Source organism: Notothenia rossii, assembly GCF_949606895.1.
Source record: "Notothenia rossii genome assembly, chromosome: 7".
In the NCBI taxonomy this organism is placed as follows: Eukaryota; Metazoa; Chordata; class Actinopteri; order Perciformes; family Nototheniidae; genus Notothenia; species Notothenia rossii.
Window position 1 is genome coordinate 20,072,289 of NC_136905.1, and position 16,048 is coordinate 20,088,336.

Below are 16,048 nucleotides of genomic sequence, written 5' to 3' on the forward strand. Positions count from 1 at the left end.
TTTGTTTGTTGGCTTTTACAAGAGCCATATTCTGCATTCTAATTTTAATTGGGATTCCCAGGAGACCTTGTCCAAAGTATCAGCAAAACACCCAAGTCCTATCAAGCAGCCTAAGCTAAGTCCAGTAACCAATTACCCTCCTCTGCCCCAGCGGAGCCACAGCTCTCCGGATTACATTCTCTTCTGCTGCATTATAAATGTGACAGCCTGCAGTGATTTCCCTATAAAATATACTTATTGTGCACATGTGGGTTGATGCGTACAGGGTTGTACACACCAACTGACCAACTTAATCTGTAGTTATTATACACAGTAACCTATGAAACACTCATCTAGAGGAACAAACTGATTTAAACTGGTTTATTTTCACCGTTCATGTTAAAAGCTAATATAGAAAAACCTTGCTATGAACCCAAAATATTAGCTTTGGGCCCCAACTCCCCCTTGAAAATGCAACTCTTCACAAACCGCTCGCCCAGCCAAGTGTTGTGGTTTTAACCCTGTATAAGTAGTCGGATAAGGTTTGCTGAGTAACAATTGTTCTTCATAACTTCATTTGAGAAAACTTCTCATGTAAGCATAAACTGGTTAAAGAGGTACAAATAAACTGTGTTAAAATTAGATTTTCATACAGGGCCTGTGCAGTCTTTATGCTGACATATAAATTTCATTCATTTTCAGTGCTTCACAAATATACACCACAACACTATTTTTATGATGGTTTTTCTGATCTACCAGCAGCATGGCTGAGGTTTGGTTCAATGTTATCGACTAAAGTCAGGGTATGGAAAGACGCACACTGTTAAAAGACACCAGCATGGACTATTACAGTAAAGTGGTCTTTGGTGTCAAGGTCTGATTCTTGCCCACCTACACCCTGAGGGTCATGGGCCATGGGAATTTGCATGCATAATCAAGCCTGTAAACAAATCCCACATTTCATTGTTTATAATGGGCAAATTTTTCTTTGTTGAGTTAAGCTTTCTTTTTTTCAAACGAGCACACCACTGCTATTACACACAAACAAAAATACTGAGCCTTCTCTGCAAGGTTTAATGAAACATCAAATTCGTACTTGGTTGTGATTGGAGCCTAGCACAGATTGTCTCTGGTGGTAAAGAATAAAGAGAGCGAGTGAACAGCCTGCCCTGCAGTTTCTAAGGAGAATATGTTAGTGTTGTGTTTTTACAGCTCTGCATAGTATTCCTCAGACACCTCCAGAGACACTGCTCATTGTCGACTTGACAGACAGCTGTAACATCGCTCATTGTTTTTAAACTAAACTCAGTCTTTGATGTCCACTTTTTCTCCCGGTGTTAAGAGGACAATGGACTGTCTTATATGGGGGCATAGAAAATACATATTTTGAGGACACCACTTCTCTGAGAAGCTCGGCTGCATACGCACCACACCGTCATCAACTCGTCTAACTCTTGTTCTGTTGCATTTGAGTGTCTCATTTGGTCCTCACAGCAGCTTTCACCATGACAACCTTTGACTTCTCGGATATTGAGGCTTTTTTGGACTGCCACCCAGATCTTTTCGAGGAGTATCTCGTCCGAAAGGCGAAATGTGACCAGGTGAGCAGATGGCTGAGAGAGCATCCTCCGTCGAAAGTGCCAACCACAGCGGAGGAGAAGCACGGCGCTGCCCGGGACTCGCTTTGGCCGACCAACCCGGAGGGGCTCCGGCGCAGATCCTCCCACATGGAGCTGCGACGGAACTTCGCCCGGTCCAAAGCCACTACCGCACACCGGACCTATGACGAACATGTGAGCCAACACGAGTCCCAGTCCAGCACGAGGCGTCGTGCGCTCCTGCGTAAAGCCAGCTCTCTGCCTCCGACCACCGCGCACATCCTGAGCGCCCTGCTGGAGTCCCGGGTCAACGTGCCCCAGTACGCGTCCAGCGCCATCGACTACAAATACAGACTTAAGGAAACCAACGAGAGGGAGTTTTTCTTGGAGTTGGTGAAGGATATCTCCAATGACTTGGACCTGACAAACCTAAGTTACAAGATCCTGATCAATGTGTGCATCCTGGTGGATGCGGACAGGTGTTCGCTGTTCCTTGTGGAGGGACCCGCGCACAAGAGGACACTGGTGTCCAAATTCTTTGATGTGCACTCTGGCACCACTGTCAGACCATCATCCAGCACCCTAAACTCCAATGAAGTGCAGGTGCCATGGGGAAAGGGTATTATTGGATATGTGGCAGAGCATGGAGAAACTGTGAACACCCCAAACGCATATGAGGTAAATAAATACCAGTTTACCGAGACTAAAGTTGATGCAGATGTATTTACAGGTGCAGCCATTGATTAATGATGTAAGACTGGTGTTGAAATCAGAAGTTGTTAACCACTGGGAGTAAACATGAACACAAACAGTGGTGCCAACATACAAATACACAAAGAATGTAAGACATTTTAATTAGTTGTTTTTGAAGTGGAACTGAAGTGAGTTGGTTAAAGGAAAGCTCAACTCAAAGGGGTCACTCAACCAGAATAAATGGAGAAAATACTAATTACCTCAATTAAGACAGAATAGAAAAAAATCTCTATAACAGTCAAAGCAAAAGCAAGCATTATAATTCTTCCCACAAGCCAGATCATCTTAAAAGCCACCACATCATTATATCATAGCCCTGGGCTTCATGGTACTGCATGGGCTAAGGCAACATGATGATTCCCCTGAGGTCTAATACTGCAATAGTTCATATACTAATGTGTCAGGGATATTGTAAATATTCAGTTTTAGTAAAAAGAACAGGAACGTGTTGTTCTGTAAATTGCCAAACAGTTTTCTTCTGGGCAGCATAACAGTAGCCCGCAAAGCCCAAAAATGTGAAGCAATGCATTCAGGCTTTTTGTGTGTTAATGTAGGATCATGCATGTTTGATATAACCTTAAACCTTTTTGAATGTGATCACTGTTCCAGGACCACCGCTTCAGTGATGAAATAGACAAGCTAACAGGCTACAAGACTCAGTCCATCCTCTGTATGGCCATCTATAACAGTGATGGGGAAGTCATAGGTGTTGTTCAAGCTATCAACAAAAATCCCATGGGCACTCCCTTTACCGAGGATGATGAGAAGGTGAGGCTTTATTATGTTACCATGCTGCCAGGGGATTTTCACATCCACATACATTTTATCGGCCATTTAAAATCCTCAGTATTGTAGCTGGTTTGACCATTAAGGGCGTTTTAGAGACAGAGTTAAAATTGGATTTTTGAACACACACAACCACACACACACAGACACCCACTTATTGCACATAAGCTCTTGAGCCATGCAGCTTAAAGCAGTGTTTTACAGTGAATCTTCTTAATGGCTGTGGAGAGGGGCAAAGTGTTCCCTCTGAAGCAAAACACCAGAAATATGAACGAAGGAGGTCAACCTTTTACTCGATTTGCAGAGTTTATTATAACCAGCTGCACAATATATACTCACACTCAGGAAACACATTTTAAGGAGCTACACTTTCAATTGCTCCCTGAGCAGTCCACTTGGAATGAGTTTACTACAAATTGCCTGCATATGCAATCCCATTGTTCTAGTTTTTACTTGAAAAGGCTGGTTACTTGTTTCAGTGTGTAGCCAGGTAAAAAAAAGTAAAGCTGAGTTACTGTGCTCTGGTGCCCTTGAGCAAGGCACCGAACAATCCCCCACTCCCATTGCTCCCCGGGCGCTGTACAATAGCTGCCCAGTGCTCCTATTACTAGACTCCTGGTACTATATGGGTTAAAAGCAGAGAACACATTTCGCTGTGTGTGCTGTGTGCTCTGCATGTGTGACCATTAAAGAGGGTTTCATCCCTCCAATTCTATACTGTGGGAAAAGACATGGAGATGCTGGTGCAGTGAATCTCTGTAGTCAACAGGTAGTTTATGTTTACTCACCAAAAGACCTGCTGCACTGACATTCATCTGCTTATCCACAAGGTGGCAGAGTAAAGTTGTTGAAAACATTGTTTTCTCCTGACATTTTCTGTCTGGCCTCTTAGATATCAACTTTAAACAGCATTTTGAGTTTGCAGTATGTAAGGTTTAGAAAAGCCAAAATGTTTCCGTATAGCTAATTAAAAGCACCTTCAGTAATTGCTCCTGACCAACAAAGATAATGAGTAGGAAAAAAGACATCTTGATCTGTCAGCTTACCACAACATTTTAGCACCCTTGATGTCTCACTAAATGCCTTCTATCTTCAAATCAATACTTCATTAACAGGAAATCTATTTGTAGAGAAATGTGTGCAAAGAAGCAGATAACTCCATCATCACCTTCTATCCCCATTCACTCTTTATTTTTCTCTTACCCAGTTTCATGCACTTTTGTTTAGCACACAAATAGCTAACATCGTTATTGATTATGGATTTTTCTCACAACGTTCTTTTGGTACTCTAACCCAGGTACTGCAGATGTATCTACCATTCTGTGGAATATCGATTTCCAATGCCAAGTTGTTTTCGGAGTCTCGCAAGGAGTATGAAAGGAGTAGGGTAAGAGAATAAGTGCATTTACAAAAAAAGATGTTTGGTCGTTTTGTAGCCACTGGAGTATCAACATAGAATTAAAATGGTTATGTTTAGTCATATTAATTGGTAACAACTCTAATACAAATGTGACGACTGAAGGTCATTTATATAGTGGCCAACAAACTTATTGTGCATCCTTTGACAGCCTGACCTTCTATTGTGAATATGTTAACACTGTTTTTCGAACAGCAGTCATCAGTCCTTTCTCCTTGCTACAGGCTCTGCTGGAGGTGGTCAATGACCTGTTTGAGGAGCAGACTGACCTGGAGAAGATCGTAAGGAAGATCATGCAGCGAGCGTTGACCCTGCTGCAGTGTGAACGCTGCTCTGTGCTCCTCCTCGAAGACATTGATTCACCCGTGAGGCTCTTTATCGGCTTTTGAGTTTGCCCTGCCTAACAGATACATTTTCTTTAAACTTTTTCTTCAAACCATGTAGCTCTTCTCATGCAGGATTCCCTTTTTTGTTTCTACATGTTGTTGGTTGTGCTGATTAATGTATTTTCTATAGGTTGTGAAGTTCTCCAAGACGTTTGAGCTCATGTCTCCCCTGTGTAACATCGACCGTGAAATCAGGTAAAAGAGACTTTTAGGGGTACTATAGCGAGATGCCAAAACAACAACACATACCATAAACAGACACATATGGATGTCCTCTCACACAAATCCATAACAAGAAACCAACATAAATAATGAAGTTAGTCAATATTAACTGCAATTTTGTTGCCAGTTACTGTAAGTGCAGAGAACTGACTTTTGTTTTCCTGTTTGTGTTATTGATCACATCAGCATGGAGAAGCTATCGTGTTCTGATTGGCTGATCAATAACAGCATTGCTGAGCTGGTGGCTTCCACAGGACTGCCAGTTAACATCAGCGATGTGTGTCAGGACCCACGCTTTGATGCCGAGGTGTGCACACAAAAGTCTCTTTACAAAACCTATTAGAGTTGCAAATGTAACTGCAGGAAGACACAAAGACACACACCATAAACACCAACACATTTAAATGTATGCGTTATTTTGCTTTTTTTACTCGAAGAAACAATATGGGCCTGGGCAGGTATTCAAATATATATTTCTCAAACAAACATAAACTCCATTTTCACTGTGTCCTCTCTTTACAGGCGGACCAGGCCTCAGGGTGTCACATCAGATCAGTGTTATGCGTCCCCATCTGGAATCGGACCCATCAGATCATTGGTAAATCGACCGGAAATAATCAAATGTTCCTCACTGGAAAGCCAGGTGTTGTTTTTAAAGTCAATGATGTGTATTTGTGTGTGTTTTTGTGACTGTTTTCTGCAGGGGTTGCACAAATTCTGAATCGCTTAGACAGGAAGACGTTCAACGATGCAGATCAGAGACTGTTTGAAGTTTGCTTTTAATAACTATACAGCTGCTCCATTACAACTTTGTTTACAAATAGCATTAGATATTACATAATGCCAACATCTTATGTTTCCTTTTGTGTTTGTTTTTTTCTTGTATTTGTGTACAGGCATTTGTGATTTTCTGTGGACTTGGAATCAACAACACTATGATGTACAATCAGGTTAAGAAGACGTGGGCCAAGCAGTCTGTAGCACTGGATGTAAGCACTGTAACATCTTGATTGTTTTACTTTAAATCAAATCATCAGCCCACCATTTTGGATTTATGAGATACGTTTTTTTAAATGCGTTTGTATGTTTGACTTTTTCTTATTTTTTTCTCAAATTTTCAATGACTGTGATGTGATGTATCCACATTTAAAAAGTGTGTGAGTGGCTAAACAAATCCTTTAAAATACATGACAGGCATATGTGTTTTATACCAGTATTTAAAATACATTACATTAAGCACAAGCTGTATCAGATACCGCTATTACAATATATACATATACACTTCATACATAATGAAGTTTAACAGTCACTGAGGCTATGAATGTTATACAGGCTCGGATTTGCTATCCATCATAATATGCGACAAGCTGCATTTTCCTCAACTAATATATGTATCCATTTTGCTAAACTAAAAATAGCATCTATTTAAAATGAGTGTATGGGCAAATAGTAAATGAGGAGAGTGATGTCACTGAATATTTTATAAGAGAGGCTCTTAAAAATCATTAGCATCACCATCAGTGTTCTGCTCCATTGCCCGATATCTAACCTGAGCCGTCACATTATCCTCAGCAAACACGGCTCTGCTTCTCACCATACATATTTCCGGTGCATTCAATAATTCATTATAAATACATGTGCCAGTCTGCTCACCTGTCATCAAAGGCAACACATACTCCGCCTGTATTTCTGCCACATAATCTCTGCTGTCTCTTTAAACACCTCGTGTATTTTATTTTCCCTCGCAGGAGACATCAAGTGCAGCTACATTGGTTTTAAAAGCACAGTTATACTCCTGTTTGATCGTGATCACATGACAAGTAATAGGAAAGATTGCTGGCCTTGTAATTCTTGCAACATATTTATTATCTCTAATTCAATTTAGGATTTTCACCTCAATAGCATAACATTAGCAAACAAAAAAAACTGAAATATTGACTTTAATTAAATGTATTATGTCAACAAATTTCACATAGCTGTATTAGGTTAGTTGGAAGCAATACAATCAAGTTTGAATAAAACATTAGGTTAAACTTAATATTATTGCTTTCACCTAACCTAACACATTTATGGGAAATGTGTTGACATAATACATTTAATTAAAATCAACGTTTCAGTTATTTTAGTGCATCATACTACATTTCCTTTGTCTAACTTTTTTGCACAAATGTATATTTTTCAGATGTTGTCCTACCATGCTACCTGTTCTAAGGTAGAAGTTGACAGACTCAAGGTAATCTCAAAGATAACAACATTCATACATTATAATAAAACGAACTTTCTGAAAGCTGATGACAATGTTCAGTGCTATGCTCCCTCCCTTGCTGTGTGATTGACAGCTCTGTCCTCTGTCCCCCTAAGGCAGCTAAGATCCCCCTGAGCAGTGAGTTGGGCATCGATGAGTTCCACTTCAACGACTTCTCTTTGGACAATGACGCCATGATCACCGCGTCACTCCGGATGTTTCTGGAACTCGGAGTTGTGCAAAAGTTTAAAATTGACTATGAGGTGAGGCCCTGCAATATGTCCTTTGAGAGTCTACATTTGATGTTTGTTTATCACCTGCATTTTTCTTGTAGGTTTTGTGCCGCTGGCTTTTGACTGTAAGGAAGAACTATCGAACTGTGGCGTATCACAACTGGAGGCATGCCTTCAATGTGTCGCAGTGCATGTTTGCTATGATCACAGTAAGTTTCAAGATATTAAAAAATATTTCTCTTCCCGCACTGCCCCCTTTAAGCCCTCTAACCTGACAGTTACGAGTTGTTCAGTTTATTTTTTTGTCTCGGCAGACTTATCAACAATCAGTCACCAAAGAAAAATTCATTAGGAGGAAACAACACAGGAGAAACATAATTTAAAGGTCTCCTATTATGCTATTTTTAGGCATATATTATGAGTCTCAGATATATAAAATATATAAAAACATGTCTATGATGTGTTTTGCTCAAAGTACCAAACAGATCATGCATTTTAGACATCTCTCATATCCCTCTGTTTTAGCCCTGTTAGAGAATGGCTGATTTTGGGGCCTGAGCTTGAAAAAGGAGGTGGAGCTAATGCCTGCTCAGAATTCTAACGGCAGATACAGTTAAATTCTGCCGTGATTAAACGCCATCATGTTCCAAACCACAGGATTATTTCTGAAACAGTATGGAGCTCAAATGCTTTTTCTCTTGCGGGTTTACCACAAGGTGAGTTCCTTTTTTTAGTTCAATCAGGAGAGACTACATTTTTTTATTTAAAAGAACATTTATTGACACATGCCATATGATAAATGTTAAGTCTTTGGCAATTAGACCCCGATCCTGAAATCGTATATCGAAAGGGGGAAATGCAGCCGTGAGCATATAGGGAACCCCTCCGGGGTCTAGACACTGGTGATGATGCTGAAGATCTGGATTTGATGAGGAGATGGGATGAAGAGGAGGTGTGATGACGTCTTTGGATTAGCTCTTCTGGCACTGGATGTGATGAAAGGAGGTGGATGGGGAGGAGGTGGTCGGCAGCATGAACGCCTGAAATCACAGCTGACTGCAGGAGAGAGGAGAACCATTTTAAAGTTTGGCTGCAGCACAATGATTGGCTGCTGAGATTGAGGTGAATGTAATAGGTTAACAGAAAGCCCATGATGAGCTGATTATAAGTAGCTGCGGAGTGAATGTATACCAGTCTTCCTGAAAGAACTTACGCTGAGCTTCATTTCCTGCTTTTTTACACATACACTCTCCAGTACAGGTTAGCTCTGAGTGTTAGCAGTGCTTGCTAATTTAAACAAAGACCATATTACATCCAAAATACGTCCGGCATTGTTTCTGATAGCAATTTTCTGGTAGTGCAGTGGGTCCTCATTTCCGATATGACGTAGACGCAAATCTGGATCAGCTCCGTTGTTCCCCCGTTTTTTAGAGATCTGGGTACAGAGGAAAAGAGAGAGGGTTTGTTTTCTGACACTTTGTGAGTTCCCTGACACACCAGGGACACCTATTTATGTACAAAAGACATCAAAAAGTGCATTTTGCATGATAGGTCGCCTTTAAAGAATTCAAAGGAGGAATATTTGGGTTAAGTCTCAAAGAGAATGAGCAACTTGACAGATTTGGTGTGCTAAAAACTCCCAAACTTAATCAAATAATCAAATGTAACTCCAGAAATGTTCCGTCATGTCCTTTTCTATTGCACATAGAAATGAATGCTAAGTGGATAAGAATTTGCCATTCTGCTTTTCTTTGTGCAGACAGCCAGTTTCCGGGACGTCCTGTCGGAGGCTGAGATACTGGCCCTGATGGTCGGCTGCCTGTGTCATGACTTGGACCACCGAGGCACCAACAATGCATTTCAAGCCAAGTAAGTGAGGCAGGCCTACAGTATGAAGACATACAGTCTGCAGAAAGCTTCACCGCTCTGTTCTGACCCACAGGACCGGCTCAGCTCTGGCTCTGCTCTACGGCACGTCAGCCACCCTGGAGCATCATCACTTCAACCATGCAGTCATGATCCTACAAAGTGAGGTCAGAACAGTACTTCTCGTAATGCTCAAGTAATTCAGAGTTTTAGTTATTGGACCTGTAGTATTCTGGATCCTGTAGTATTTTTGACTTTTTATTTTAAATATCCAGAATATTTTATATTGTTTTGTTTATATTGTTTTTATTTGATATAATATTTCTCATTTTATTTGTAATTCTTAATTCTCTTTTCCACGTTTTAAGGTATTTAAAGTATTGTATTTTAATGTCTGAACACACTTTTGCTTCTGTGACGAAAGTAATAAATTATCCATCTATCTATTGGCTGCGAGTGTTTAACTAACTTGGATTCGACAATGAATTGGATCCTTTTTACCATAAGAAAAGCACTTAATACGTTGTTGATGCTACAAAAAGCTCATGGTGTTATGGTTCATTTGCTTAAATGTGTACAATAATGGCCACAGTGCAACCATCAACTCTGTCAACCCTTGCAACGCCTGTCTTTTCAAGGGTAAATACACCTGGTTAAACTAGAAAACCAAAAGTTAAATGTATACTAGCAGAATACAACAAAAAGCTATTAAAAGGAACCTCATCATCAATGCCTACATATGTGATCCCTCTTCGTAAACAGTCTCAAGATTCGCAGCAGGGACCACCATTGACGTTGTGAGACTTCTTCGATCCGTTTGATCATCTGGAAATGTTCTCTCTATTGATTTCTGTAACAGAGGACAGGGAAAGTCTATACACACTGCTAATTAACGTGATAAGGAGAACTGCGTTTGACAGTGAGCAATGACTTTACCAATGCACTGGCTGCATAAGGAGACATTGTAGCAACTATAACTCATCCTTGTCTGCTTTTGTGTATCTGCCCTAATATAAGCTATTGTATTTTGTCTCCTCACAGGGTCACAATATCTTTGCAAACCTCTGCTCTAAGGAGTACAGCAACATGATGCAACTATTGAAGCAGGCGATTCTCTCCACAGACCTTACTTTGCACTTTGAGTGAGTGGTCTTTTTAATGAATTCAGAGCCGAGGTACTTGGTGGTTATATAATAACACTGAAATAGATGTATGCATATTATTGTTAAATTCACAAAATAAGGATTAACATTTAGATGTTTGTGTTTTTACAGAGTGCTCTTGTGGTGAAAACTGTCTTTATTCTTTTTTGCATTTTAATACTTTCTGTATCCTTGTCTGTCTCGTTGCATTGTAAGGCGCAGGAACAAGTTCTTTGAGTGTGTTCTCTCTGGAGAATTCAGCTGGACAGACGAAGGACACAGAGAAGTTATCAGGTTTCTACCTTTGTGCTAAATACAACTTTCCTGTGCCAACATCACTTTGAGTGAAAACAAATAGGTAGAACAAAGCTTTGTTGTCATTGTCAGGTCCATGATGATGACAGGATGTGATCTGGGTGCAGTCACTCGTCCTTGGAAGATATCCAAACAGGTTTGATGCTTTTCACATCATGCTTTCATGTGTTAGTGCTGGGAGATGTACAATTTAAGTTGGAATTTGTTTTTTTAAAAAGGACCTGTTCTTCCCTTTACAAATTAACATAATGTAAATATACTTCCTGAAATTCAAGTAAAGCATATTGAGTACAAAACAAATCCAATGCAGGCATCCACTAGCTTAGAGGCCATGAATCCAAATGTACATAATATTTGAGTAAAATGATAATGTTTGGAATTATTTGGCAAGGTTGCAGAGCTGGTGACAAGTGAGTTCTTTGAACAAGGTGACAGAGAGAGGTCAGAGCTGAAGTTGACCCCAGCAGTAAGTACGCACGCTTTCCAGGTATTTCTTTCACTATGATCTTTTTCACACAGATTTCTATGTCATAAAGATTTGGCAGAACACACTCCAACCATGATGTATTCGAGTGATATCTAAAAAATAATAATTACGATGAATGTTTCGTAAGTAAATGAAAAAGATTATCTCATCTCTGTAGGCCATATTTGACCGCAATCGCAAAGATGAATTGCCTGCCTTACAGCTAGAGTGGATAGATGGGATATGTAGACCCCTTTACCAAGTAGGTAACTGTTATGTATAAAGTTAAACTTTTACCATTGATATCGATACAAAAATTATAGGCATTATTTGTGAGTTTTAATATTAATGGTACTCCTTTGTTTCGCTTCCAGGCAATGCTGAAGCTCAACAGGAAATTACAGCCAATGGTCGATGAGATAGATGCCAATCGCAACAAATGGCAGGAGCTGTGCTCGTCCGACCAGGAGCCACGCAGAGCCTCAGTGACTGATCTGAGTCCTGAGCCCCAGGAACAACCCGACTCCACAGAGAAGTGTGGGCCAAAGTCTGAGGGCAGTCAGGATCTGAGGTGCAGAGTGAGCAACGGTTCCTGTGACGATGGCAACAAGACTTCTGCAGGAAATAAGTAAAACGCACCTAGTGTTACTTATAGATTTAGCCATTCAAAAGCTCACATGGGACTCATCCAGTACTCTGTGATATTTTAGCACATGCATTACCCTCAATTATTTTTTAAATCTGGGTTGATGAAATGGAGTTGTCATCTGCTGAGCACATTGCTTCTCCCAAGTGTCACTGTGCTGAACAACATATACATTCAAAGGGCAGTTTGCCTTATCTGTCTATCTATCTACCCATCAATCTATCTATCCATCGATCTATTTTTCTATCTATCTATCCATCTATATATCTATCTGTCTATCTATCAGCTTTTCATTATTGAGATGTATGAGAAGAAGAAGAGACTGCTGTGAAACCAAAGAGGGCCACTTATTACTGTAATTCTTTGTTATGGGAAATGCCTAAACATCTGAATCCCACTGGAACAGTGAAACAAAACGAAAAAGAAATCACTGTGATTTCTCTTACATGAAAACACAAATTGCCATTATGAATGTAGACCGGAGCATGATGTTGTTCCTGAATGTTTCTTACTGTCTTACCTCATTTGCAAATATTTTGCTGCATGGCACTTTTTTTATGTTCTTAGGTTAACTGGTCCTTCTGCGATCCAATTGTTTTGTGAATTGCATGAGTGTAATATGAATTTATTTTTTTTTATCAGTGGGTAAGGAATTAGTAAAATGAAGTTGAAAGGCCAAATGTTAGTGTATTGGTTGTGTACTGATACAATCTAAATCCTCAGGCTGATTGTTTGTATGAGACCTAGGGCTGCATGATATTGAAAAAAACTGACATTGCGATTCCCCCCCCGTGCGATATATATTGCAATATGAAAACATACAGGAATTGAAGAAAATACCGTTTTGTTCACCGCAAACCATCCTTTCTTGAACTTTAATGCTATACAATTGGTATTTTTTTAAACTATATTCAACCGGATGAAGGATTTTAGTCAGGACGTCTGGATCTTAAGTTATCAGAGCAACAGGCTGAGCTAGCTCGGTTAGCAGCGCCGAACTGCCTTGGAGAAACACGTGAAACTACTTTATTCAGTGTTTTACCTTTAATCACCGGGTCCGTTTGCTTTGGAGATTTGATTGTGATTGGTGGTTTGCTGTGCATGCAGAGCCTGCATGTCACTCACTCAAGTACCCCTGACATGAGAGCCGCGCAAGTTTTCCTTTTGTAGCAAGCAGCAAAATAATTGTATCATGACGTGTTTGAGATAATTTGCCTACTTAATATCGCAAGTCGATTTGTTTTAAATCGCACGTCCTGCGATGTGAATATCGCGCATGCGCATATCGCGATTATCGTCACGACACGATATATCGTGCCGCCCTAATGAGACCTCATAATCCCTTAAAAAAATATGACAGAGTTGTTTTATGGCTCTGAAATTAACTTTCAGTTAAGAAATGAATTAGCTTTTTGGAAATGTAAATTATGTATATGGAACCACTGAAAGGCAAGTGAGAAAAATAATCTGGTAATCCATCATTTCGGTCTGATCTAAATAGTTTTCTCTCCTCAACAACGATTAAGGTACATTCCTAGTTTACAGAAAGACATGAAAGCACTCATACATAATTTATGACACAATACAAATGCTTTCTGTTTAAAGTACATGAAACAATTACTGCAAACCCCGCCTGGAAGAAAGCCTGGTGCATTTCTGCCTCTTGTGGCCAACATGAGTACTACAACAACATATAAAGAATCCTGGCAAAAACTGCCATAACTTGTTTAAAGGTAGGGTAGGGTAAGTTTGAGAAACCTGCTCGAGATACACTTTTTTTTATATTCCATGGAATGCTCTTAACATCCCGATAGCAATGAATATCTTAAGTGCTTTGACCAAAAATCCATAAAAAAATGTCATCTGTGCAAGCCGTAGTACTGTAAAAAGTACGACCAATCATTTTAGCCGGCCCGGCTAAAATAACTGGATGGCCTACCTGCCTGTCAGCCTTCCATCTGTGCACAAACTTATCTATGCCCTCATTGGTCAAGTGCGCGTTCGTGTGTGTTGGAGGAGGGGCTCTGTGAGGAAGTGGCAGATTTTCTCCGGTTGTGTATTTTCAAATTCTAGAGATCTTGAGCCGGTTTCTCAAACTTACCTACCCTACCTTTAACTGTTGAAGAGATGAAACAAATATCCATCACAGAAATATACTCCAAGCAAAACTTTCACTATCTGTTTTCAAATAGATACAAAATAAATAATTAATGAATTTAGAAAGATTATCCTTTTTTTCACATGAGAAAACTTTTAAATCTGGCTTAGAAAATGGATCACCAGATTTGTTTTCCTCACTTGCCTTTCAGGGCTTTCGTAAATTATATTATTTTGAGACAAACACCAGCCTGTATCTCTGTGCAGCCTTATCTTTATTTTTGTTCACATGGTCCCACATGTAACTGTAATTGTTTGTTTATGCGAATGAGTACAATTCGTCTCAGTAAACCCTTTAGGATGTCACTGATGACTCCACACATAAATGCTTGCTAAGCCAAGTGTGGCACATGTTTTTGTCACATATATATGTATGTCCTAACACTGAACTATGCTTTAGACACCTACAGCAGTACAAACAGGATGTAAAAATGCCAAAATATTTATTTTAAGGAAGTTTAAGCAGAATGTGAGTTTATGTAACCATTGGTTTTTTATTCATCCCGCTGTTTTGTAGTTCTTGACTTGGCAGCATGTCAAATATGTTGAAACGGCATGTTTTATGTTTGATGTTGATACCGAATATTATCTTGATGCCTTTGACTGCCCTAAGAGATTTGCTTTGCATGAAATTACTGTAAGAAATATACTTAGTGTTGTTAAGTAGGAATATTGTCGCTGCACTATTGTTGAGAACAGATACAGATTTCTATTTTCGATCACAGACTGTATTGAAATTATACATTCATAATTTTTCTTACATCTGACTCTATATTTATGCAAAATTGGCCTTTTTCTCCTGCTATTTATAAAAACGTCCACTAAAAAGATATAATTAGAGGAGACAAAAAGTTGCTATCAATCTCTTGCTGGTTTTGTGAATAAAATGCTATGGCATGAAAACTGACATTTTGTTGCATTTCTTTTTTTGTATACATTTATGGATAATCCCTATTAATCTTAATGTAATTGCAGACAGTACATCATCGTTAAAGCAAATAAGTGAGTGAATGAATAAAGAACCACAAATATGATTAAACCTCATGCACTGAATGATGTAGGGAGGATGTCTATGATAGATCAGATGTCACCATGAGATGGATGATTTGGCTTGTTTGTCAAAATGAACATATCTAAATAAAATATATGCACATAGTTCTACTTCCAGATCAATACCTTTATATTTATATACTTTGCTTGGGTAAAAATATATTTTAAGTGTGCTAACCTGTACTTGAATACTCTTTTGTACACGCTAGTCTTTAAATTACAGTTTTTAAATGCTTAATTTCAACTAATAGATCTTTGTTTTGCTATTTCAAATAAAGGTCGGTATAAGTAAACCTGGAGCAGACTGAGAAGGACTTTGCTTTTATTCAATGTAATAATGGTTTACTGATACACATGCTCATATGTAAATAAGGGAGGACTGGCACTTTTTAACCCCAACTTCAAGCACTCACATAGAGAGCACGCTCGTGCACTGTTAGCGCGGGGAAACTGTGGCCCTCTGTCGCCTGTCAGCGCAACTTCAAATGATGACGTTTAAAATAAATGTTTTAAAAAAAGGCCCGGGCCGGCCGTCAACGGCCCTGGCTTGCCGGAAAATCTGAGATTCTCCAGAACACACAGATGGCCAGTCCGCCACTGGAAACAGGAATAATCCAAGGGTAGTCATCCTGGTGTCTCGGAACCTCTACTGGTGTTGGTCGCAAACTGTGGGAGAGGCTCAGTCCGCTCTTAAGCACTGCAAGGTGACATTATGTGGCGCTATGTTGATGCAAGCCCCTGTGGTAGACTGGCTAACAGCAGCATAGGAAATGAAGGGAGGCCAGTC

At 39.7% G+C, this 16,048-nt stretch overlaps 1 protein-coding gene across 2 annotated transcripts; it reads left to right on the forward strand.

Annotated features, from left to right (window-relative positions):
* Positions 1–1,289: 1,289 nt before the first annotated feature.
* pde11al (phosphodiesterase 11a, like) lies at positions 1,290–15,118 on the forward strand. 2 transcript variants are annotated; one of them, XM_079640526.1, is made up of 20 exons: positions 1,290–2,255; positions 2,940–3,098; positions 4,414–4,503; positions 4,758–4,898; positions 5,050–5,114; positions 5,328–5,448; positions 5,664–5,739; positions 5,845–5,912; positions 6,038–6,130; positions 7,324–7,374; positions 7,503–7,649; positions 7,721–7,828; positions 9,379–9,488; positions 9,562–9,652; positions 10,527–10,627; positions 10,844–10,921; positions 11,015–11,078; positions 11,334–11,429; positions 11,587–11,670; positions 11,783–15,118. In XM_079640526.1, the coding sequence occupies exons 1-20, from the start codon at positions 1,485–1,487 to the stop codon at positions 12,038–12,040; spliced, it is 2,772 nt and encodes a 923-aa protein (XP_079496652.1). In that variant the 5' UTR covers positions 1,290–1,484; the 3' UTR covers positions 12,041–15,118. The 2 variants fall into 2 exon arrangements, with proteins under 2 accessions (XP_079496652.1, XP_079496653.1); XM_079640527.1 differs by having other exon boundaries at positions 11,334–11,408.
* The last annotated feature ends 930 nt before the right edge of the window (positions 15,119–16,048 follow it).

Excerpts from the sequence above, each read along its gene's own strand:
- pde11al (XM_079640526.1), top strand. The coding sequence starts at position 1,485 with ATGACAACCTTTGACTTCTCGGATATTGAGGCTTTTTTGGACTGCCAC. Across the intron at positions 2,256-2,939 it reads ACACCCCAAACGCATATGAG|GACCACCGCTTCAGTGATGA; the intron begins GTAAATAAATAC and ends TCACTGTTCCAG. Across the intron at positions 5,740-5,844 it reads TCGGACCCATCAGATCATTG|GGGTTGCACAAATTCTGAAT; the intron begins GTAAATCGACCG and ends TGTTTTCTGCAG.